The 22,966-nt window shown below is 40.7% G+C and overlaps 1 protein-coding gene across 1 annotated transcript in view; it reads right to left on the bottom strand.

Annotated features, from left to right (window-relative positions):
• sez6b (seizure related 6 homolog b) overlaps positions 1-22,966 on the bottom strand; it is a 168,711-nt gene that overhangs the window by 75,074 nt on the left and 70,671 nt on the right. Inside the window, exon 3 of the mRNA XM_058633811.1 lies at positions 21,227-21,360. Coding sequence (XP_058489794.1) covers positions 21,227-21,360 — 134 coding nt within the window. The remainder of the gene's footprint in view (positions 1-21,226; positions 21,361-22,966) is intronic.

Below are 22,966 nucleotides of genomic sequence, written 5' to 3' on the forward strand. Positions count from 1 at the left end.
CGGTAAGAGGAAAACATTTCCCAAACTTATGGACGTATGGAAGAGATCCTCCATGCTGGAGGCTCAAGACGTGACCCTCTTCCAGGAAAGAATAGCAATAGTTATTACTATTCTTTGTTATAGGGGACCATGTAGATTGGTGTTTAAGGAGACTATATTGAAGAAAACTGCAAGAACAATCTTTCTCCTGTTATATGAGGCCAAGAACTTTTTCCATACAGATCCAGAGTTAGGATTTCTTTACCAGGTTGGAGAAAAAATCCCAGTCAGTGTGACTGTTTGTTTCAAACCATCACCCAGGATGACGCTACTCGGAACCATCACAGCCACATGATACAGTCACAACTCCCCCGTTGCCAAATTAAGTGCAACTCCATGTTTCTCTGCTCCCCTGCAGTGATGTTAAGTGAGGCTCCACATGAAAATCCTATAATTGAGCCTCTTTCAAGTCCTTGCTGGTTTTTCTGATGACAACATAACAGCCAGAGAGGAGAGAGAAATATTGTCAGGGAGGAGAGTATTCGTCACTGATCTCTCTTCTCCCTGGAGAAGACGAGATTTAATTCGTACTTAATTCTTAATGTGAAAGAGAGAGCATCATCATATTACAGCGACAGAGTGGATAATGGCAAACAGACTACACGACTACAAACAATAATTTAATTTCGAGGAAATAATAAGAGACGTGGCTACAAGAGAAAGAGAGATGGAGTGCGTCAGAAAAAAAAACGCGGCTGTGTGAGTAATGTAAATTCTCCGAGTGTATGGGTTGGGATGTGCGCCAAGAAAGAACCCATTTAATTTTGGAGTCGATCCAGATAAATATTCAGAGAAATTTAGTTTTCACTTACTGTGGCAAAACATAGGGTGTTTGCCTTCACAGAGCCTTTTTAATTTCCTCAGATTCTGTGTTTTCTTTATAATTATACATTATATATTGTTATTCATGCTTGTATTCATTGACACGTAATGCATTACATTGTGTTTATTCACTACGGAATCATATTCAAACACATTTTCTTTGTGTCACTGTTGTGCAGAAGTTTGTTTCTCACACATCCCTTAGTGTACAGCAACATGACGAGTTTGTGGCTCAAAACACTCTTTTTTATCCGCTTTAATAAATAGCAAATCCACTGAGAGGTGTTCAGTGCTTGTTTTGTATATATTTACTGTAAATATCTTGGGAGTTGAACAACGGCTATGGTTGTAATAAATAGTTAATTTCAGTCAGTGTGTCCCTGGCTCGTCTAACAGTCAAGACACAACTCTTGAATTTAAGAGAACAGCAGAAGATGTGGATTAGCTGAAGTTAACATCATGTGATAACTCGTTGAATTTATATTTCTATTAGAACATCATTGTATCAAAGATCTATTCAAATGCAATAGGTTTCTAAAGCTCTGTGGATTTTGAAAGCAGAAATATTTGGAAAAGCTAATCCACCGCACGTCACCCTGCACCCACAACCATGCAGTCACATGGTGTCTACACTCAACTACAACATATGCTGCGCTTTACCGTCGATTCAACGCACATCATGCTGTATTAAAGATATGAACAAACTAGTGAAGCTTTAACTCCTCAAGACAAGGTTTAATGATGTTATAATAAAGAGATTCATCCAAGAGAATGCACGTTTCAGGTATTTCCACATTCAGTCAAATATAGAATTTTAAAGTGAAGTGATGAAAGGAAAAACCAGCAACATCTTAAAGGTAAATTGAGTAAAGGGACATACAGGTTGGGACAGTCACAGAGGGATGGGTCTTGCACTATAATAGACTTGTTCCAGGGCAGTGGTGGAGGAGTGCACGGGTAGTTTTATTGAACGGTGCCGTCTATGAAGCAGTTTGACTGCTGTTCATTGAGCTGCTCACTATCTGAGTGTACACTCAAGAGTCATGAGGGAGAGGCAGAAGCAGCTTTTCCACAGATGAAAGGAAGATTGGCCTGGTTTAGTGCGGGCTCCGCATCATGGGAGTTTGAACAGATACAACAGTATTTTCCTGCAGTGACTCTCAAACCAGGGGGCTGGGAAACTGTCAGGTAACTGATGATGTAGTAACTTTGGTGAAAGGAAACACTGTTGCTGGTAAAAAGAGAAATAAGTCAGAGTAAGTGCTGATTAGAGTGGTTTGAATTTATAGCAACTTTGTCACGAGGAATCCTTCTGAAAGCCATGTAGAAAACAACGTGCCTTCACCTGGGACAGGTGACATGTAGGAAATCAATTGATCTACAGTCATTTTATTCTGTTGACGTTCTACAATACTCCATTCTTATGTCATGTATGAATATAAATGGTTCCTACGTGTTGTATTACTTTTTAAAAAAAAAACTGCTACAAAATGCAGTAAATTCTCAAAAGTCATTATCTAATTAATGTCTCTGCACAGTGCAGGTGCATTCATGCCAAGGGCAGCTTTTTTGGCAAGGGTTGAGAAAAATGGGAAAACCTCTGAGTTTCAAAAGATGGTACATTCTTTATACGCAGAGATGTGCTAAGAAACCCAAAGGCTCCCTCCCCCTCGTGCCTTGTGCCTCCATCTTTCTTGAGCCAATCTACTGCAGGAGATACATTTTAATGTTAAACATTTTTTAAATAAAAATGTTTACTGGAGACTGAGGTTATCCGGTTCTGAATATAAAAACAGATGTAGACTCAAGCACATGAGCCTATAACCAAGAGAGAAAAATAACAAAAATCAACATGAAGCCAACACTGCTGTCATGTACATGAGCACTTTCACAATAAAAGCATGGAACAATAGCAAAGAGCAACTTCAAAATTAAATACCTTCAGGAATAAATAGAAATTTGTTATGGCAAAATATGTGTCAGCCCTGAAAACTGAAGTCATGAATAGAATACACATTGTTGTTGTATTCAAGGGACTTTCCAATGTGGAAATATAAATATAAGTTTTTTTAGGAAACCCTTCTTTTTCACCAAAGACAAAACAACCAAAAAAATACCATGTTGCCATGTTCTGCAATATCTGCAAAACTTCCAATGCTGGTATTGTGATCCTAACATATACATAATGTGTACAGAGTAATATATTGAAGGACAGAGTTTGATGCATAATATGCTAATGCGGCACATTAAAAGTAGAATTGGCAACCTTCACTGATAAGTGAGAAAGAGGCTGGAAATGTGTGAATGATGAAATGAAAATATTCATACAGTGGGCTCAGCGAGGCCACTGGGCTGCTGCCTCACACTGTATCCTTTCCTCTAATCAATGAGATCTTGACAGACTGCTGCAATCTAATCAACTTCTCCACTGTTTTTAATCCCGCGACCCAATCTATTTCCTTCTCCAATTTCCTCCTCTCTGAAAGGCAATCACACAGTGTAGGGCATTTAAATAGCTCTTTGGCGGAATGCGTTTGAAGGCACCATGAGCTCAGTACAAGGACCTTTCATTAGATTGTCATCTTTGAATGATGTGAAGCACTCTGGATGGCACAGGCACAAGGGCAGTGGAGGGACAATGGAGAAGAGGGGAGTGCTGTGACCTTGCTCTTATGGTATCACTGCAGATGGATAACCACAACTACTGCATCTATCCACCTAACTCATACTGACGGGAAAAATGTAACATGTTCTCTAACAAGAGTGTCCTTCGTGATTAATGTTGACTGTTGGCTCGTAATGGACTCATTTAGGATTAGTAAAACCCATTTCTGCCAGTCCAAACATTGCAGAAGATACATTCTCAAAGATTTGACACTGCAATGAAAACAGGATATTTCATTTCTGTCTAACGTATAGTAGTGGCAGCTCCAAATGAAAGCCAATCATCAATCATTACCCTTTATGCTGTGCAGCCTCCCATTTCCTCTATCTTTTATTGATATGTTGTGTAAAATAATGTATTATCTTTACTGTACATTATGCAGAATGTAATTCAATTAGAAATAGCACATTTTATTTTGCTTTAATTAAACAATCCAGTCTTCTCTTTCATTTTAGTCAATTAAGTCAAATCCATTATGAATTGGGGAATGAAAATGAGGGCACACATTGGTTTAGGTGTTTTTAATGGAAAAGAAAAATAAATAAACCACAGGTAACATATTGCAGTAAAGCTCATGGTCATACTTAATGAAAAGTTAAATGTAATTTGCAGCTTGCCTGTCTGAAAACATTTGTGTTACACACGTGGCTAGAAACACATTTTCCCAGTGGATTTATGTGCATATAACACCTCTAATATAATTTGCATTTTACTGAAGGTGTCAAATCACAGCAGTGTCACACTTTAAGAAATAGATGAGCTTTACTTTCCAAAACACTGCTTTATATTGGCTTTCACCCCTACTCACTCAAATAACTAATTTTAATCTCTTTTTTTCAATGTACTGTTTTTTGTTTTATTTTCAGATTAATTTCCAGATCACTAAATGAACATGATGTAAACTTAGTGCAAGTGGTGCATTAAAAAAATAGCAGAAATCTCATGTGTCGTGGCGAAGTACACTACACGTGAGATTTCTATTTCAACGTGAGTTGACAGGAACAACACTGCAATGAGTTCAGCAAATTACAGGTCAGCCAAAAACCAGTTATTTCAGATATTTAAATGTGTTGTTCAATTTTGTTTGTGCAGTTAAGTGTAACAGGGACACCACTGGCTCTCACGTCTCTGTGTGATCGCCCTCAAAGGGAAACTTGACCTCCTGTGGAAATGATTTCAGATGAGGTGCTGTAATATAACCCCGAGGTTAAGGTTATGGGAAAATACTGGCCATGGGTAAATAATGAAAATATCAACACTGACTTTGAGGTGTGACACAAATGCAGAATGCTCATGGCCATGCCCAAAACTTTTACTTGTTCACTGTGTTGCACAGAGGTTATGATCACTGCTACTGAGCATTGTCATTTCCTGTAAATATCTAATAGTTTGTAGAAGATTAGGTTGAGATTCTAATGGTATTGGTGGGAGTTAAAAAAAAATAAAAAATCCTGAAACTGGCAAGCCACTAATAGCTTCCAATGACTTAACAGCTTTTCTTTTCACAACTGGATGCTCTGCTGTACACACACAGCGGCAGAATAAATGAGGAAATTAAGTGAGCCTCTTTAGTTTGCTGTGCAAAGTTTAGCCTGTGGCTACAGTGTTGTGAAATTTAGCTCTGCTATTCTTTCAAAGTGTAACCATGGCCCTTAACTCTTAAAAGGAAAGAAAAGTCAACCTCGCCTCCTGTGACGGTGCACAGAGTAATGAACAAGCCAAAGGGTAAAGATACACATGTTTATGGTAATGACATCTATGCATAATGTAGCACGGTGCGGTGTAGAGTGGTGTGCAGAGCAGGTTGAATTAATTATCCTCTCCTTCAGGTGTCCTTCACAAGTATGTCATTTCATGACTTGTTTCTCGGCGCCGCTGTCATTTAGCATGCATGGGATGATTAGTCCAGGCAACAGTACTGTACAATGAACCTACAGGCCTTGGCATGCAAACATGGTTCAATGGTTTTATAGCACACAAGCTCACCCATTCTTAATACACTAGGAGGGCTCATTATTAAACACTAATCAGACAAATATAACCTGGGAGAAAAGCTGCATGAGCAGGGAAAATACCTAAAAGCGATGTAGCAACTACTTCCACAGGATGTGGATGTTACCTATTCCTCTTGGAAACTATCTCAGCATTGATAAATGCCCTCTAATCAATCTCTGCCATCAACCCAGACAGGAACTGAAGATAGAACTGTGCTTTATTGAACTGAGGTGGAGTCTGGCTCAGCTAAAGCAGTTGAGGGTATTGATCCGTCAGTCAATACCCTGCACTCTGCATGGCCAAGCCTTTGCTGACTGTTGTTTGTATCTGTTTCGAGCTCTCTTTGGGGAGATTGCTATTTGGCCTTGGCTCTCGTCTTTATGCGGTCAGCTGGGATTCGAGCACGGGCTGGCACACAACGGGACGGTTCTCATTAAACAAGAGGACTGTCAGAGTAATCACAACACAGGGACACAGCTCACGGCTGCATCAATACCGGAGCCAATTGACCTGTGCACACATTTAAAACCCACACATGTGCATTTTACAAAGGGCGAGAAAGAGAATATAATGACTCGACTAAAATTAGGGTGAAATAAACATATATCCGCAATTAAAATGTCAGTGAAATCCTTTACAATATTCTAACTCCTAACTCCACAAAGCAAAGGGGGGGTGGTCTTCTCTGCTCTTAAATTTAAGCTGTCTTACGACCAGGTGAACAGCACCTCTGTCAAAGCCTACGCAGGTCTGCATCGCCTGCATTGGCACTATGTAACTTCTAGTTCTGGGGTCTGTGAAACTTCATCATTCTACTTTATGGCGTGCATCACAGCCAATGTAGTCATATTTGTATAGAATGTACATAGGCAACTTATAACATAGGTACCTGGTCTGAAGACATGGTTGTTTGTACATTAGAGGTCCTGCTTCAGAGTTCACCGGTATTGCTGGCTTGTCAAAAAATGCCAAGAGCAAAACCTACATTGCAGTACCCTCTCAGTGCAAGAGCTTGAGGAGTAAGAAGACACTATGGAAGGTGATAAGAAACTGACCAACAACAATGTTACTGCTTATGCCTTTTCCCCAAGTGGTACATTATCACATTGTCCTCCACAGTCACCATGTAGCCTGCTGTCAGGAACTTATGCTGCCCTCGAGTAAATGCTAAACAACCATGCAAATTACTTCCATCTGAAATGGATGATATACAGTACATACATAAAGGCAGCATAAGCCATAAAAAAAATATATATCTAAATGACTAGGAGACATAGGAGACCCATGCCACATAGTGTACACCGCCTATGGCTTCTTTACAATAATACAATCACTCACTCCCAATTATGCCCAATTTTCCTGCTGCATAAGGACACGTGTCGCAGAGAATGGGGACACAGTTCCATGCAAATCTAGATCTAGATTCTTGTTCTCGAGTTAAGTTGTATGTAAAACGTATGTGATCCTTCTGCACCAAAAAACTGATTCTAAAGGACAGGGAGTAGTGGAACGAGGGCTGGAAACAACTGTGCAACTTGGTTCAAGAAGAATAATGTATTCATGAACCAGATCACATGCTCAAGGTTTAATGGATGCATAGGCTGGTTGTTGATTAATATGCTTAAATAACACCATCATATGTACAGTTACATATTGTGTAAATACATTAAGGCCCACACATTAATTCTTCCATGAAAAAAAAACACACCCATTACCTCCCAATCTTTACCGTATTGCTAATAAGTTAGTGCAATGATAACCAGAGCTGCAGAAATAATGGTCTGTCACGGTACCAGCGTGTGCAACAACTATCCAAATTAAAGCCAGCTCTTTGTTGCTAAAAGGTCTTATTAAGTCCTTAGATATTCTCTGTGACCCCAGAGCTCCTCCACATTGCAGGGGGGGATGTGGTGCAGCCAGGTAAAGGAGAGGAGATTGAACAAAGCTCAACCCAAGGCTGCCTCGCCGGGGTGATGAACTCTCTTTTCTCCTTTGCCCACAGCACTTGCCTCACATTCTGTGTGCAGTCCCAGATTCATGTGCTGACTTAAGAACCCTTAGGAACTGCACAGTGAAAAGTTTTTATTTTTCACAATAGAATTGGATGGAATAGAGAATTGCCCGGTGGCTAATGCATTTCATCAGATGGCCAATTCAGATCAGCAGAGCTGACACAAACATAAACCACTGGATCCAATTGGACGATCAAGAAGAGAGAGGTAATGAGTCCACTTGATTCCTCGCTATTAATACAAAATATGTTTTGTTTAAAAAAAAAAAAACACAACAGGAAACCGGTAACACATTGAATGCATGTCATTATTTCAATAATAAGTTATGGTTTCTACTGGGCAAGTTGTTTGGCCAAACACCTTAACAACCAAGGTCTATGTGTCCCTGACTACAGCTGTAGTCGCTGTGCAATTAATGGCTCATGTCTCGAACAAAGAACAAATGGCTGTGACTTTGTTCTAAATTAATAAAAACCTTGACAGTATACTCATTTTGAAGTTGGGATGACTATTTTTTCCCCCCTCCCAATGGCTCATAGGAGCCTAATGTTAGGCAAGTGGCTGCAGTGCAGTCACACAAAAAGCTCCAACACGAAACTGCAAAGCAACACACAACTGAGACAGTTTCAGATGGTTGTCATTTTCCCAGCCAGTGGCAATGTTCTTTAATGGCAAATGCACATCCATACACATGTTAAATGAGGTGTGGTCAGGTTCGCTAGTGTTTTCCAGGTAGTGCAAAGTGATTGATCAACAAAAACCTGGTCTGACTTCAGTGGTGCAGAATTTCAATGTAATTTTAAGATTGCCTGTATAAGTGTATGCACATTGGCCCTGCATTCTGCTTGTTACGCATGCAGATGGTCAGCGTGTGCACAAAGTGAAACTGCCTCTTTTGCAAAGGCTTCTTTCTTACTACTGGCAAAGCCTCCATTATAAGGGCAATCCACCAAAGTTCAAGCTCACCTTATATTTTGAAGGTAATGGTAAATACCATTCTAATTTGTTACTTCCAACCCCATAACCCATGAATAATTATGAGACTAAGTGCAACTTTCGAAAGCCGTGCACATGATGAATTGACCTTTCTTTCTTTCTTTCTTTCTTTCTTACTTACTTACTTTCTTTCTTACAAAGCTTTGTCTGCTGAGGTGTGAATGTGCTTGGGAACAGAGGGAACTCTAATTCGCAAAAAAATAAATAAATATGGAGACTGTTTCTGCCTCTGCAGGCAACATCAGTGCATTCTTATTTATTTTTTATTATTACCTCTTCTGACCTGACAGAATGCTTGCTTGAGCTTTTGCCTTTACAGCAGCAGCAGCAACAGCAGCAGCAGCAGCAGCAGCAGCAGCAGCTCTGACTCGACATTCTTGATCGCCATATTATTGATAAGAATGTAACATCACTACTAGTCACACTATTTTTTTTAGCTTCAGCATCAACTGATCTTCGATAAATAGATAATTGTCTGCATGAACAAATCTGAGCCCAATTACAATTTCATGATTTACGTCCTAACCCTGCACAACCCATCAGGGTCCTGACAGGCTTGGGTCATCTATCCATGCTCTAGATTGCACATGGGATGTTGTTAGTGTTCCAGTCAAATAGGAATAGAGACTTACAGTGCCATCAGTGTGTCAGGGGTGTCCAATGTATGGCCTGCAGCCCACCAGAAATCAGGGTCTTATAACTACTTTAGGGTCCAATCTGGACCGTCCACTGACCAGAGTTAACAACTTAACATTACATTGAAGATAATCAACTACAATTATGTAGTACAGACAGTAATTCCTAATTTGTCCCCTGGGGTCACATTTTTATTTTTTATTCATTTTATTTTTGGAATACTACACAGATGTGTAGTGAAATCATTTCTAGATCTTGACATGTTCTAATCATATGTGAAATACTGAATTTTTAGTTTCAGATAAAATGTGACCAAATGTTTTGTACCTTTGTAGATCCACTGTGATCTGTAAGCTGTAATGCACATGCGTAAATGGTCAATTTAAGCATAACATTTTCACGTTTTTCATAATATGTTTCATGAAAAGATTCATTAAATGTAAAACAAAGGGAAGACAATGGAGTTCTTGTTGTTTATAGGTCATTATGCTATTTTTTTTGTTTACTCCCCTGATGTACAATAAGTGTTTGACACCCCAGGTTTAGCTAATGATGAGTTAGTCAGTTTGTTCTAATGAACTTCAGGAGATGTTCACTTTTCTGTGGAAGGTACCTGGCAACAGAAATGCTGCATTAACGGCTTCCATGTTGAAATGTGAACTTATACAGTGCACTTAAATAGACTCCCTGATAAATATCCTGTGGGATGTGCATTAGCGTGTATACATGTATGCATCCAGAAACATGGCACTGCACCAGTTGTTCTAAAATATCACTCTTCATAACTGTCAGCTATAGCAGCAATAACTGGTTCAGTGAAAGTCAATGAAAAGAATAAAATAAAGAGCAGCTCGACTGCTGAGATGTTACACGCCAAGACAACAATGATTTAGGAGAATGATATGTTTAAATATTTGAAATAAAACACTATCCACAAACAAGGAGCCACAACAATAAAACAGGTCACTGAGTCAAATGTATGGCAGAGTAGTGTATGTCTACGCTCAGTTTTAAAGCTGTAGTACAGAACATTTATGTCATTTATGTCAAAAACTACTGATTGAACATAGCATTAATACCACTTGTTTGTTGTGTTATGACTATGGCTTTCAAACAATTAAAATATTAAATTAATTGCAATTAATCGCACATTTTTATCCATTCTAAATGTCCCTTGATTTCTTTTTGTCCCATTATTTTTTCTAATTTTAATGCTCTTATCATCAAAGAAAAGTGGATTGGCTTGCTTTGTGCAAATGTTTTTTTTTTTTTTTATTGAGACAATATCTCTGTCACCCTGCATATTTTGACTGTGTATCAGGCCGCAGTGCTGTGAATAAAATGCCGTTCTTCAATGCAGACGGAGTCCTGTGGTTTAATGTGTCGTTGCCATAATGAGCTAATCCGATCTAAAGGAGCTAGCGGTCTTTGGTGATCTCTTTACTACGGTTTGGGGGTCTGCCAGCTTGGTTGGTAACACTCCATACATCATTACTTGGATGTGGGGAGTGCGTCAAGAAATGATCCAGGCTGCATTGGATACGGAGATCCCGTTTGGAGACGGAGAAGCGCACAGCGCTCGCCATCCAATCAAAACGGAACGTTTTGCCCAAGCAAGCCCAAACAAGTGTGTTGTTTTGTTTCCGGTCTAGCTCCGATGTGGTGTTGTAGTTCTTCTAACGTTACTAGTGGTGCTAGTTTGCTGGGCCAAAAAGAACGTTAATCTCGCGATAATGGAGCTATTTGGACTTTAGAGTGTGCTGCTTCAGGTTTTATTTAATTGTAACAAGGTCTTAACTCAACCCAGTAATCCTCCTTATCGCCTCCTGCATCGCAGTAAAATCTGACTTATCTTGTTTGAAAAGACAACCAAATTAGGTACCTGGGATTTAGCAACGCTAATGAACACCTCTGCAGTAGATTAAGGACTGTGATTTCTGGATAAGGCAAATTAGAAGCTGTCTCATATTTTTTAAAGAAAAAAAAAAAAGCTAACAAAGCTTTAAACATTATTCAAATTCTATATATCCAGGGAGGTAACTTTTTCAATTTAGGTAATAGACGCTGAGAGACATTTCAACCATAGCACATTTAAAATGTCCGCACACAAACAAAAGAAGGCGACAGAAAATCCATGGGCAATTAATTACACCACTGCATCCAAATGCTAGAGTCACTTAATGAAAGTAAACAGCGGATGAGAGAGAACTCAATTTATTCTGTATCCTTCTCTTTTCTCTTCCCCTACACTTTCTTTATCTGTTCTCTCTTTCCTCCTCATTGTCTCCTAATGTTCGCGTTGCTTTCCTCTGCACCTCTTCTGATCTTGTTCTTTTTCGTTGCATTTCCTCTCACACTGCCAGTCTTCAACACTCCTCTGCTGAATTTCCACTCATCTCCTTTAACCCATTTCCACTCATTATGTTTCCCATGGGTGTATCTAGGAAACGAGGGGGTCTTGTGGTCATCATATCCAATGGATCCAATTTTGTTTGACCGTATTCATTTAGACTGACGCCATGCCAATATTGAACCATTCCCTGTTTTGTTTTGCCCAAATCAATCAGCAGCAACTTTAGTTTTCACTTCCTGCCTCCACAAGCTGTGATGAGTCATGACCGCACCAGTTTGAGAAACTGTCAGCTACATGGTCCGAGAACAAAGTAGCCTCAAGAGTGGATGTACCACAGACAAATAAACAGTATATCTGAGCCAACATTCTGTATTCTGTTTGCTGTACGCTGTTTCACTCAAACTAGCAGCATAATTTACAAATTGTTTATGTTGGATTAAAGAGATATCTTTAATCCAACAATTATCTTTATTAAGAGCTATCTGCATATAAATTAAGAACAATCAAAAAGCCAATTGCAAATTCCAACTCTTTTGTTCTCCACACAGATTGTTGACCTGCCCGTTGATCATGTGAACATTTGACCCATTGATGGTCATAATTGTTGACTTGGTTGTTGTCCATGTCGATGTTTCAATTGTTCACCTGTGTTCCATTATCTGTGCCTGTGTCTAATGTATGCTCCCCCATCCTTTGTTGATTTGTTGGTTCAGTCCGTTTGTATCCGCAGTGGTAACAGACTCCCTGCCTTGAGTTTGTTTGTTTGGACTTCTACCTTCTAAAGACTGTCTTTTGATTGATAAATGCACCTTCCACACCATCTGCCATCTGGTGTGGAAGGTGTTCTGCACTTCAATTCTCTAACTATTACAGAGTTGACTCACTGAGTACAAAGACACCAGAGGGGGGAAAAGAGAGAGTGGGAAAGAGGAAGAAGGCACAAGCACTGGTACTGGTAGTCTGCAGGTAGTGAGGAACTCTTTTGTTAAGACCATGACTGACAATGATGGACAATCAACAGCTGTGAGTTGTCCTTTCACAGCAGGATGCTGGACCCTGCTATTAGACTTATGATACGTATCTCTTCATTAATAGCCTTCCTTGACCGTGACTATGTTTGATTATTAGAGGATTATTAATAAAATATATTTTAAGGTTATTTTTTATTTAACTAAATCATTTAGGTGAATTCTAAATAAAAACAAAGCACATTAAATATAATGTCTTTTGACCAGTGAAAAAGTTGCTGATTAACTGTTCCTGTTTTATCATGGATGTAGCGTTATAAGTAGGTGGCTGTACAAAGATCATGGCTCCATGATCCTAATTTTGCCAATAACACAAGAGTTAAATGGATTGTTTCTCCACCTGATTCATTGGAATCACTAAACACATTTGAAATGTTACTCTCTCACTCTGGTTTCTCTCTCTGAAATAGTCTGACAGTATCTCTGACTGACTACTCAAAGATGTAATGCTAATAATTCCACCATGGTTGCTCTCTGTTTGTACCATGTGCACGGTGGAAGGCTTTGGCAGCACTCTTGTTCCCCAGATTCCATCTGTCAGGCTCCAAATAAATTGAGTGACAATGTTTGGTTGGGTCATATACAGCCTGACAGGAAGTGCCCAAGACTGGTCAAAATCTTCAAAAATACAAGTGATGTATGAACATGGATGTTGAACAGGACACAATGCTACCAGTGCTTAATCCTCTGGACAAAATGATTCACAACTTAATTTCTACTCCTTTCTTTTCAAGTTTTTCAGAATGAACCAATCCCCTCTTGTGCCCATTATCTTCTTCCTTTCTCTGACTCTAGTTCTTCCCCTTCTCTCTTTCCCTTTCCCTTTCTCACCACACCAGTGACAAGAAGCAGCTAGGGAGGTGTCATTGATGATGATTTGTAACCACATATTCATTTTTTATCCTAAATATATTGGGCCAGGCATCTGGAGGTTCAGCGGTGTAATGGCCATTGTATATTTTATGAGCAGCAGGAAGCAAAGCTCTTGGAGTTAATCATGTGAATGAGGGGGTTTTCAGGTGCAGACAAGGGCGCTACTTAAATCATCCCATAAGTGTCCCAAAAAGGTCAGACACTCTGAGAATGACACTGAATGCCCAAGAGTGGATAGAGTGGCTGTAATCATTTGGAGCGGCTGCCATTGTCTGCAGGCCAAACAACATTTGTGGAGGTGACAGTGAACACCTACATTGTACTTTTTTGTACTAAAGCACCAAAAAGTGCCATTCCTTGGTACTCATTCACTGTTTTCAAAGCCAGATTTTGTTTTCAACAATTAAACCACAATAAAAGTCTTAGACAAGTTGAAAACAGCAGCAGGAATTTGAGAGGGCAATGTGTCATGCTCAGGTTTCTGAGGACTCCATAGCACGTCTCAAAGAAGCCAGTAAAAGTTCAAAATGGTGCAGTTTTATTAAAGATCAGCAGGCAGAAGCAGGCAAGGGCAAAGAGTAAAAGAACTCAAGACGTGGGCAGCAGCCGGTAACAGACATGGATATAAGGCAAAATTCAAAAAATGAGCAGGTAGTTCAACGCAGGCAGGTAAGAACAGGCAAAGTCAGTAAGGGGGCTCGAAGGCTCCAGCTTGGAAAGTGCATTAGACAAGCTGGCAGAGAATGAGAAGAAAAGGGGTCAATACTAACAGCTCATCAGGGAAGAGGTGAGTATGTGTGCAGGAATATGATCTGATTCAGCGAAGATACTTTTGTTATGTAAAGGTACAATTTGATAGGAGTTTATGCAGGATAATTCTAGTCCATCTAGACCTTACCTTCGAATGGATATTTCATTAAAGACTAGGGAATAGATTTTAATTTAATGATGAAAATTACACACCACAGATTCGCCATCCATCCATCATCTACCGCTTTATCCTCCACCAGAGGGTCGCGGGGGGTGCTGTGCCAATCTCAGCTGACATAGGGCGATAGGCAGGGTTACACCCTGGACAGTTCGCCAGTCCATCGCAGGGCCCCACAGATTCACAATTAAGAATATAATTTTTTTTTTGACATTCTTGTTATTGTTCTTACATAGGCACACTTTGAGAAAAAAGACACTGTGAGTTAGGTTTATGCGACACACCCAGGCACATGTCATCAAAATAAAATGGCAGTTTTCTAAAGTCAAATCATTTGGTCTTCAGAAATAAGGTAATATGGCAGACCTGGTGGTCATAAGACATAGTGTTTGGACTTCTGCCTAAAGGATTTTTGTCTCATCAGACCACAGACGATCTTTTTGTAAATACTGTAATGACAAACTCTAAGCAGGCTGTCCCTTTATGTGCCTTTTCACTCCCTTGTACTGGCTTGGTGGAGTGCTGCTGAGATAAACAAGTCCAACCATCTCTGCAGGGGACTTTTCAATCTGTGACACTGACCAAAGCCTTTGTTGCCAATGCACTGTTTGGCTGAATGGCCAATTGGTGGTTCCAAACAGTTCCAGTGAGCCCCAGTGAACGCTGAACACTTATGGTATCAGAACTAATTGAATGCATTTGCATTTAATTACAGTTGTACAGTATAACATTATATTTTTTTACAGAATATTTAAACATTTCCAAAACTACCTTTTACTTTACCATTACAAATTCTTTTAATGTAGACTCACATTTCTGCAAACAGTTGTTTGTTAGATGTTAAACCATTTTTATTCTACTGCAAACCACTCTGCATAATAAATACACTAACCCATGATACCATATGTAGGCACTTTTTGCAAGCAATGTGTGTTTCAGCAATGCTAATGTGTAAAAGAATGTTGTTTTTTAATCTAATTTAACCCTTAAAAATTCAGTTTTGACAATGCTAAAACTTGGACATTGTCTTGTTCTGTGCTTTGTAAAATAAGTTGAGCCAACACACGTTGTGCTGCTAACTGTACTTTATTCAGAACTCTTGGGAATCTACGTCCACATCTTCGGCAACGGTAAGCAGGAAGTAAAAAAAAGAAACACACATCACATGCGCCAATCACATTCGTGCACACTTCAGGGACCGATCGGAAATCGTATCACCTAAGAATATTACATCCCCCTTCTTTTAAGAAAAATATGAAACACAAAATTCAAGGATAACTTTTCCTGTGCAATAAACCCTTGCTGAAACATATTGAAATTAAAGTAGCATATGCACGACTGCCATAAAGTGAGGATTCAACAAACAGATTTCAATTTTCACTTAACTTGCTCAAATGTCATACTGGATTACATATCTTAAGTAGAACGCAATAACACTATCATTGACTTATATGTATCAGAACACCATTGAGCATATTTCTATAAGTCCATAACAACTCTGGGTTTAACCTCGCGTCCAGACCTTGTCTGATACAGCACAGCCTGTGGGGCTGCCTCTCCTGTTATCTTTGAGGTGTGTTGTGTGTCAGTGTGCAGTGTATGTTGTGTGTCATGTTTTGTGTTTTCTTCAGTCTGAGTGGTCAGTGTCTCTGTTGTGTCCAGGAGATGTCGTCTGTTTCGCCTGTATTCTTGTCCTCCTTCTGATGCACGTATGTGGTATGATCTCTCAGTATCAGCTGAACGAATGACAACTGCTGGTTTCCAGTAGCCTTTCTCCTGATAACGGATGTATTGTCCTTCATGCAGAGGTGACATCTGCTTAGCTGATCTATCATAGTATTTCTTCTGCTGTTGTTGATTGTGGGTTCTCCTGACGTGAACATCTTTGTGATTGATAGTTTTGGGTTGCAGCTGCTGATGGGTGTTAGGCAGGATTGAGCGTGTGCGACGACTCATGAGCAGCTGAACTGGTGATTTGAAGTTGTCTACTGGGGTATTGCGGTACTCAAGCAGACTTAGATAGGGGTCTTTCTGATCAGCTTTGGCCTTTTCCATAAGGGACTTTGCAATGTGAACAGACTTCTCGGCTAAACCATTACTTTGAGGATAGTGTGGGCTGGAGGTGACGTGTGTGAACCCCCATGTGTTGGCAAAACCCTCAAACTCTCTACATCTGTACTGTGGACCATTGTCTGATATAACAGTCTCTGGTATCCCATGTCTTGCAAAAGAAGATTTCAGCTTATGTATAACAGCAGCAGCTGTGGTGCTGTGTAATCTGTCTAGCTCGAAGTATCTGCTGTAATAGTCTACTGTGACTAAATAATCCTCATTGTTCCAAGTGAACAGGTCAGTAGCCACTGTTTGCCATGGCCTATCTGGGATCTTGTGACTTATCATTGGCTCTTTGGCATTTGACGGTTTATGTTCATTACAGATGTGACACTTCCCAACTAACTCCTCAATCTGTTTGTTCATCCCAGGCCAGAAAATGATGTCACGCGCTCTTTGTTTGCATTTTTCCATACCCATGTGACCTGCATGGATACGGGATAACATCTCTGTGCGCAGTGAGTTGGGTATGATGATCTTTTCCCCTTTGAACAGGATGTTATTCATCTGCGAGAGCTCGTCCCGGTGGTTCCAATATTCTGCTATGTTCTGAGGGCATAGTTTCCTCTCCTCAGGCCATCCTGACTTAATTGTCTTTCTCAGCAAAATGAGTTGAGCATCCTTCCCAGTCTCTGCCTTGATGTCCTCAAGTCTGGTGTCACTGACGGGTAGGTTGCTGTAAACGGTGTGCACCTGCATGTCCATACCTTCACTGAGGCTGGTGTCCTGGTCAGGCAGTGACTTTCTGGAGAGAGTGTCTGCGACAGGGATGTCTTTGCCTGGTCTGTGAGTGATGGTGAAGTTATACCTCTGTAGCTGAAGCATCATTCTTTGTAACCTTGGAGGCGCTGCTGCAAGTGGTTTTCGCAAAATGGATTCAAGTGGCTTATGGTCACTTTCCACGGTGATGTGGCGACCATAGATGTACTGGTGGAAACGCTTGCATCCAAACAGAATAGCATATAGCTCCTTCTCAATTTGTGCATAATTGACTTCACAATCAGTCAGTGACTTAGATGCATAGCCTATGGGCTTTCCTTCTTGTAACAATACTGCCCCTAATCCATATTTTGATGCGTCAACTTGGAGTCTGAGTTCCTTGCTCGGGTCAAAATATCTTAACACTGGACCTGGTTCCTGAGTGAGCAGCTCTTTAATTTTTTCGAATGCTACCTCCTGCTGTGCATCCCACCTGAATTCACTCGAATCTTTCAACAGGTGACGCATGGGTGCATTGACATCAGACAGTCCAGGGGCAAATTTGGACAAATAGTTAATCATGCCAAGGATTGTTTCCAGCTCACCTTTGTCTTTTGGTGGCTCCATATCCCTCACAGCTGCAATCTTAGCTGGATCAGGCTTGATTCCATCCTTGGTGATTCTGTGCCCAAAGTAGCTGACTTCAGTGGCACAGATTGTACTCTTATCTGGGTTGAGCTTAACTCCTCGCTCCCTGGAGCGCTGCAACATGGCACGGAGGTTGGTATCATGTTCTTCTTTAGTCTTGCCATAGATAAGGATATCATCAACTATTGCTGTGACACCCTGCAAACCCTCATAAGTTTCGTCAACTTTGCGCTGAAACTCATCTTGAGCAGAGATCAATCCAAAAGGTAAGCGGAGGAATCTGTATCGTCCAAAAACAGTGTTGAAGGTTGTCAGCTTTGAGGACTCATCGGAAAGCTTAATGGCCCAGTAGCCTGACCTTGCATCCATTACACTGAAGAAACAGGCTCCTGCCAATTTGGATGTGGTGTCCTCAAGGGTAGGTAAGGGGTAGTGCGGGCGTTTGATGACTTTATTTAGGTCCCTTGGATCAAGACATACTCTCAGTTTTCCTGTGCGTGGTTTTTCTGCTGCTACCATTGAATTAACCCATTCAGTTGGCTCAGTGACTTTCACAATAATGTCTTGTTTTTCCATGTTTTGTAATTCCTCCTTGAGGCGGTCACGGAGGGCCAAAGGAACACGCCTAGGTGGGTGAACTACGGGTACTGCATTGGGTTTAATGTGAATTGTGCACTCTCCAGGAAACAGTCCTATTCCTGTGAACACATCAACAAACTCATCCATAACTGATGTCTCAGGTGAGTTGTGCACAGACAGTATAAGTTTAATGAGTCCAAAGTCCAAACAGGCTTTTAATCCTAGCACTGGAGGAGCTTGTGTGTCAACGATGTGGACCTTTAATGTCAGGTGAACGTTTTTGTACTGGCATTTAATGTTACATTTTCCTCTGACAGAAAGCCTCTCACCCCCATAGCCATAGAGAGGGCGTGTTGTTGGTTGTAGTGCGTCCTGTATCCCAAGCCTTTGGAAAACATAAGTGGGAATGACATTAGCTGAGGCTCCAGTATCTAGCTTGAAAGTGACAATAGTTTTACTTGGTCCAACCAATACTTCCGCGTATGCCTGTTCAGTTTCTCTTTGGTTACTGCTGCCTTGTGTTACTGCATCAATAAACAAGTCTTCATTATCTGTCTTGCTGAGTGAGTCAATTTCACTTACAGTATGCACTCCTTTGCTTTGCTTTGAGCGGCATACTTTTGCAAAATGATTCCATTTGCTGCATATTTTGCACTGTTTACCTTTTGCTGGACAGCTGTCTTTTGCTCCATGAGGCTTGTTTCCACAGTAGCCACAAGTTTTATGACGCTCTCTGTCCCCATCAGGTCTGTAGGTGTTCTCCATATTTCCTGTTGCCTTGTCCTGGCGCGTTTTCCAAGCTGTCTTCCTTGAGTAATGGCGATTGATAGCATGTACAGTCTGCTCGTGCAAGCCGGTGTTGCCGCTAGCTATAGTTTTGAGCTGTGCTTGTGCCATGTCATGAGACCTAACAATGTCTATGGCTTTATCCAACGACAAATCGGAACCGACACTCAGTAGCTTTTCTCTTACTTTAGGTGACTGGATCCCAAACACAACACGGTCTCTCACCATTTCCTCGTTGTTTGCATAATTACAGTCCTTAACAAGCAGTCTCAGATCCGTCAAAAACTGTTCAAATGGCTCGTTGGCTCCTTGGACTTTTTCGTGGAATTTATAACGAGCAAATATGATGTTTGATTTCGGCATCACGTATGCTTCATAGCGTTCATAGTACGTATTCAGTACCTTTCGTTCGTCGTCTGTAAGTGTCCACGTGTTATATATGTCTCGGCCTCTTTCGCCGATCCAAATGAGAAGGTAGCTGCACTTTTCGTCCTCTCCTTTCTTCTTAAACGGACCAGAAAACATCAACTCTACGTGGAGCTTAAATTTCCGCCATGCTTCGGGCAGGTTACTCGCATCCCAATCCATACGAGGCGACGGAACTCCCGCGACGTCCATCTTGTTGCAAAACTTTTATTCCTTTTATTCTGACACCATGTCTTGTTCTGTGCTTTGTAAAATAAGTTGAGCCAACACACGTTGTGCTGCTAACTGTACTTTATTCAGAACTCTTGGGAATCTACGTCCACATCTTCGGCAACGGTAAGCAGGAAGTAAAAAAAAGAAACACACATCACATGCGCCAATCACATTCGTGCACACTTCAGGGACCGATCGGAAATCGTATCACCTAAGAATATTACAGACATCAACTGATCCTAAACTTTTTTTTCGGTTTTCTGTCTCATGTAATCAGACTGAAGCTGTACTGTTCCTGCTGGTAAGGACGTATGACATTCAAACAACTCAGTACTTTTGTGACATTTTCCTGTCTGCAGCTTCTGTGGTTGCCATGGTCACACAGCGAGCCACAGTGGCAGGTTGAACCATCATGAACATTGAACATGTGGCAGCACAGAGCCGTGAATGTTCACAAGAGCAGCAGCTCTGATGGATCCCTGTCCTGCTGTAAAAGCCAGACTCATGCAACAATTACTGCTATGTGCTGCTGTGTGTGTGTGTGTGTGTGTGTGTGTGTGTTCTAGTTTCATGAAATGAAAATGAGCCGTGTATTAAAAGTTAAACTAAGGCTCATTACACTCTACCAGAGACACTGAACAGACACCTCTGTGACAACATATGACACACCACTCCTCTTCTTCCCAGAGGCCGATCATCTGTTTTATACCATCCAAAACAAGAAATGCATCAAACAATCCTGTCGCCACTCTGACACAAGTGCACAGTTGGGGTTTGTGACACGACCAAATCATGTTGCCCCACAATTTTCTTTAATTTTACATACAAAATGTTTTCAATTACAAATATGAAAGTAATTGAAAGTGCATCTCCTAACCTATGTTGAGCATTTCTTAGTCCAAAACAAATTCCCTTTGGATGTTGTTCCATTGTTGTTTTGTTTGCTTTAATGGAAGCAACTGCCCAACTCATTTTCCTATTTTCCTTTCTTTGCCCCTCGGTTCTTTTTCTCTATAGGTAACATTCATCAAATCAACTGCAAACCAAAGGAAGAAAATGCAAAAATATAATATAAATAACAAGCTAATAGAAGGCTATACTACCTGGTATGATACAATGTAACAAAGAGGCAGCTGGAGAACAGGATGTGGTTACCACGTAGAATCAATAAATTATACAGTAGATTATAAAAAAAAACTGAAGTTCCCACATTGTTACTTCCTTATTACTTAACTTTGCTATATTCCACAATTCCAGCTATATTGACACATACTAAAGGTACTCCATTATTACAAAATGGTACACTGTTAATGTCACTGTAAAGATTTGTAATGAAAATGTGCAAGTGCAATTCAAGTGTACTTTTGGCTGATGGCAGTCAGGACAACAACATGATGGATGGATGGATGTTCTTACCTGAACCTCCACTCCATAGCCCATGTATGCAGTGATGATGTAGCTGCAGTCTATCGTAGAATGAAAGGCAGAGCGGGACAGTGGTGGAGCCTCAATGTATCCTTCTGGTCCGGTCAGGTTCAGCTGGCAGGGGACTGCAGGGACAAACACAGCAGCATAGAAATCACGGTGGTGAGCACACATGTATATACACAGAGACATGCGCAGTATTTACATTGACCTGATATAAACATCTGTCCTCACTGATCCCATCACATGTGGAAAGCACAACTGCTCACACCTGGCTTTAAACTACCTCTTGGATGGGTGTTCTGAGACACATATGATCACAACTTGGCTTCCATGCCCTTATTCAACGACGACGTGACTGACACAAAATGGTGTTTTTAATGAGTCTCATTGTACAGATGTGTCCGCTGTCAACGTGTGTGTCAGTATGTGTGTGTGTGTATGTGACACAGACAGAGAGAGAGAAGAGTTGACTGAAACAAAGTGCTAACCATTCGGATAGAAATGATCATATGATGATCAATTTTAACAATGTGGTGGTGGCTGCAAATTAATTAATACATGAGCACTGGTTAGTGTGAAAAGAAAAAAGCAACTGCAGTGGACATCAGATGACCTCAGCTGAGGAGTCAGTCTCTAATGCAGCTTAGGAATGTGAACAAATGGGTCCTCAAACCACCTCTGAATGAGATTTCTGTGTGATTAGATCTGAGGACACATTCAGGACGGATTGATAGCATTCAGACGTGTACTTAGCGCTGTCTACCCATGATCAGCTCACTCAGGACAGATGTTAATACAAGGTCAGAGTCAATGTCCATTTTAATCAGCACAAGCAAAAGCAGCATTTCTGCATAATGAGACAGACAACCACGCATCCACTCATGTTACCCAAGTCTTAAGAAGGTAGACTGTAAATACCACAGCCGCCTACATAATGTTATTAATCCACAACTACTGCAATTAACACGGTGTCAGTGTGAATAATGTGTAATGTTCTGTAAGGCCGTTTTCAGAGAGTGAATGGAGGGGTGAGGAAAGAGGAGGTCACGGCAATAGGATGCAATAGTGGAGATAGAAACATGGAAAGAGCCATGAAAGTGGAACTGATTTGTTTTAAAGAAAAAAAAAGATGATTGAGAAAAGAATAAGAGTGCAGGTGCTTGAGATAAATAAAGTGCAGGTGCTTGAGATGAATAAAGTGCAGGCTCTGAGAGAATGGAGATCCTTTCTCTAACATACTGAATTGCTTTTGATCTGAGAAACCTCTCAGTCCTCCTCCCTGTGCGGAGGCCTACTGGCGAGTCCGTGTGGCTGCTCGCTTGAAAGATTTCAAACTGCTGTCTTGAAAAGAAGCTGACAGCCGCTGAGATGGACAAACAAGCACAAGAGCATATTTGGTGGAAGCCTACAAAAATGAGGTGAGAAGAAACATGATGGCTGAGTGCTTTCCTTTCAAAAAACAGTGAGTGAGTGGGTGAGTGCTGGTGGGGTTCAGCTGAGGTCGCAAGACCTTGAACTTAAGACCAGGATTTATATTTACACCTTATATTTCCTGAAGATTGTCGAGGTCCAACACAGGATCGTTGTCCGTGATCACTGCCTTCTCAACAAAAACATAGCCGCAGTGGATAATACATCAAATTATGAGTCACACATTTGTGCAGTTGAGTGTTTTTGATGCTGCATCCTGATTGCACAGTGTCATTGCAAAGGTCATCCACTGAATGA

This window comes from Solea solea, chromosome 7 (assembly GCF_958295425.1).
Source record: "Solea solea chromosome 7, fSolSol10.1, whole genome shotgun sequence".
Taxonomy (NCBI): Eukaryota; Metazoa; Chordata; class Actinopteri; order Pleuronectiformes; family Soleidae; genus Solea; species Solea solea.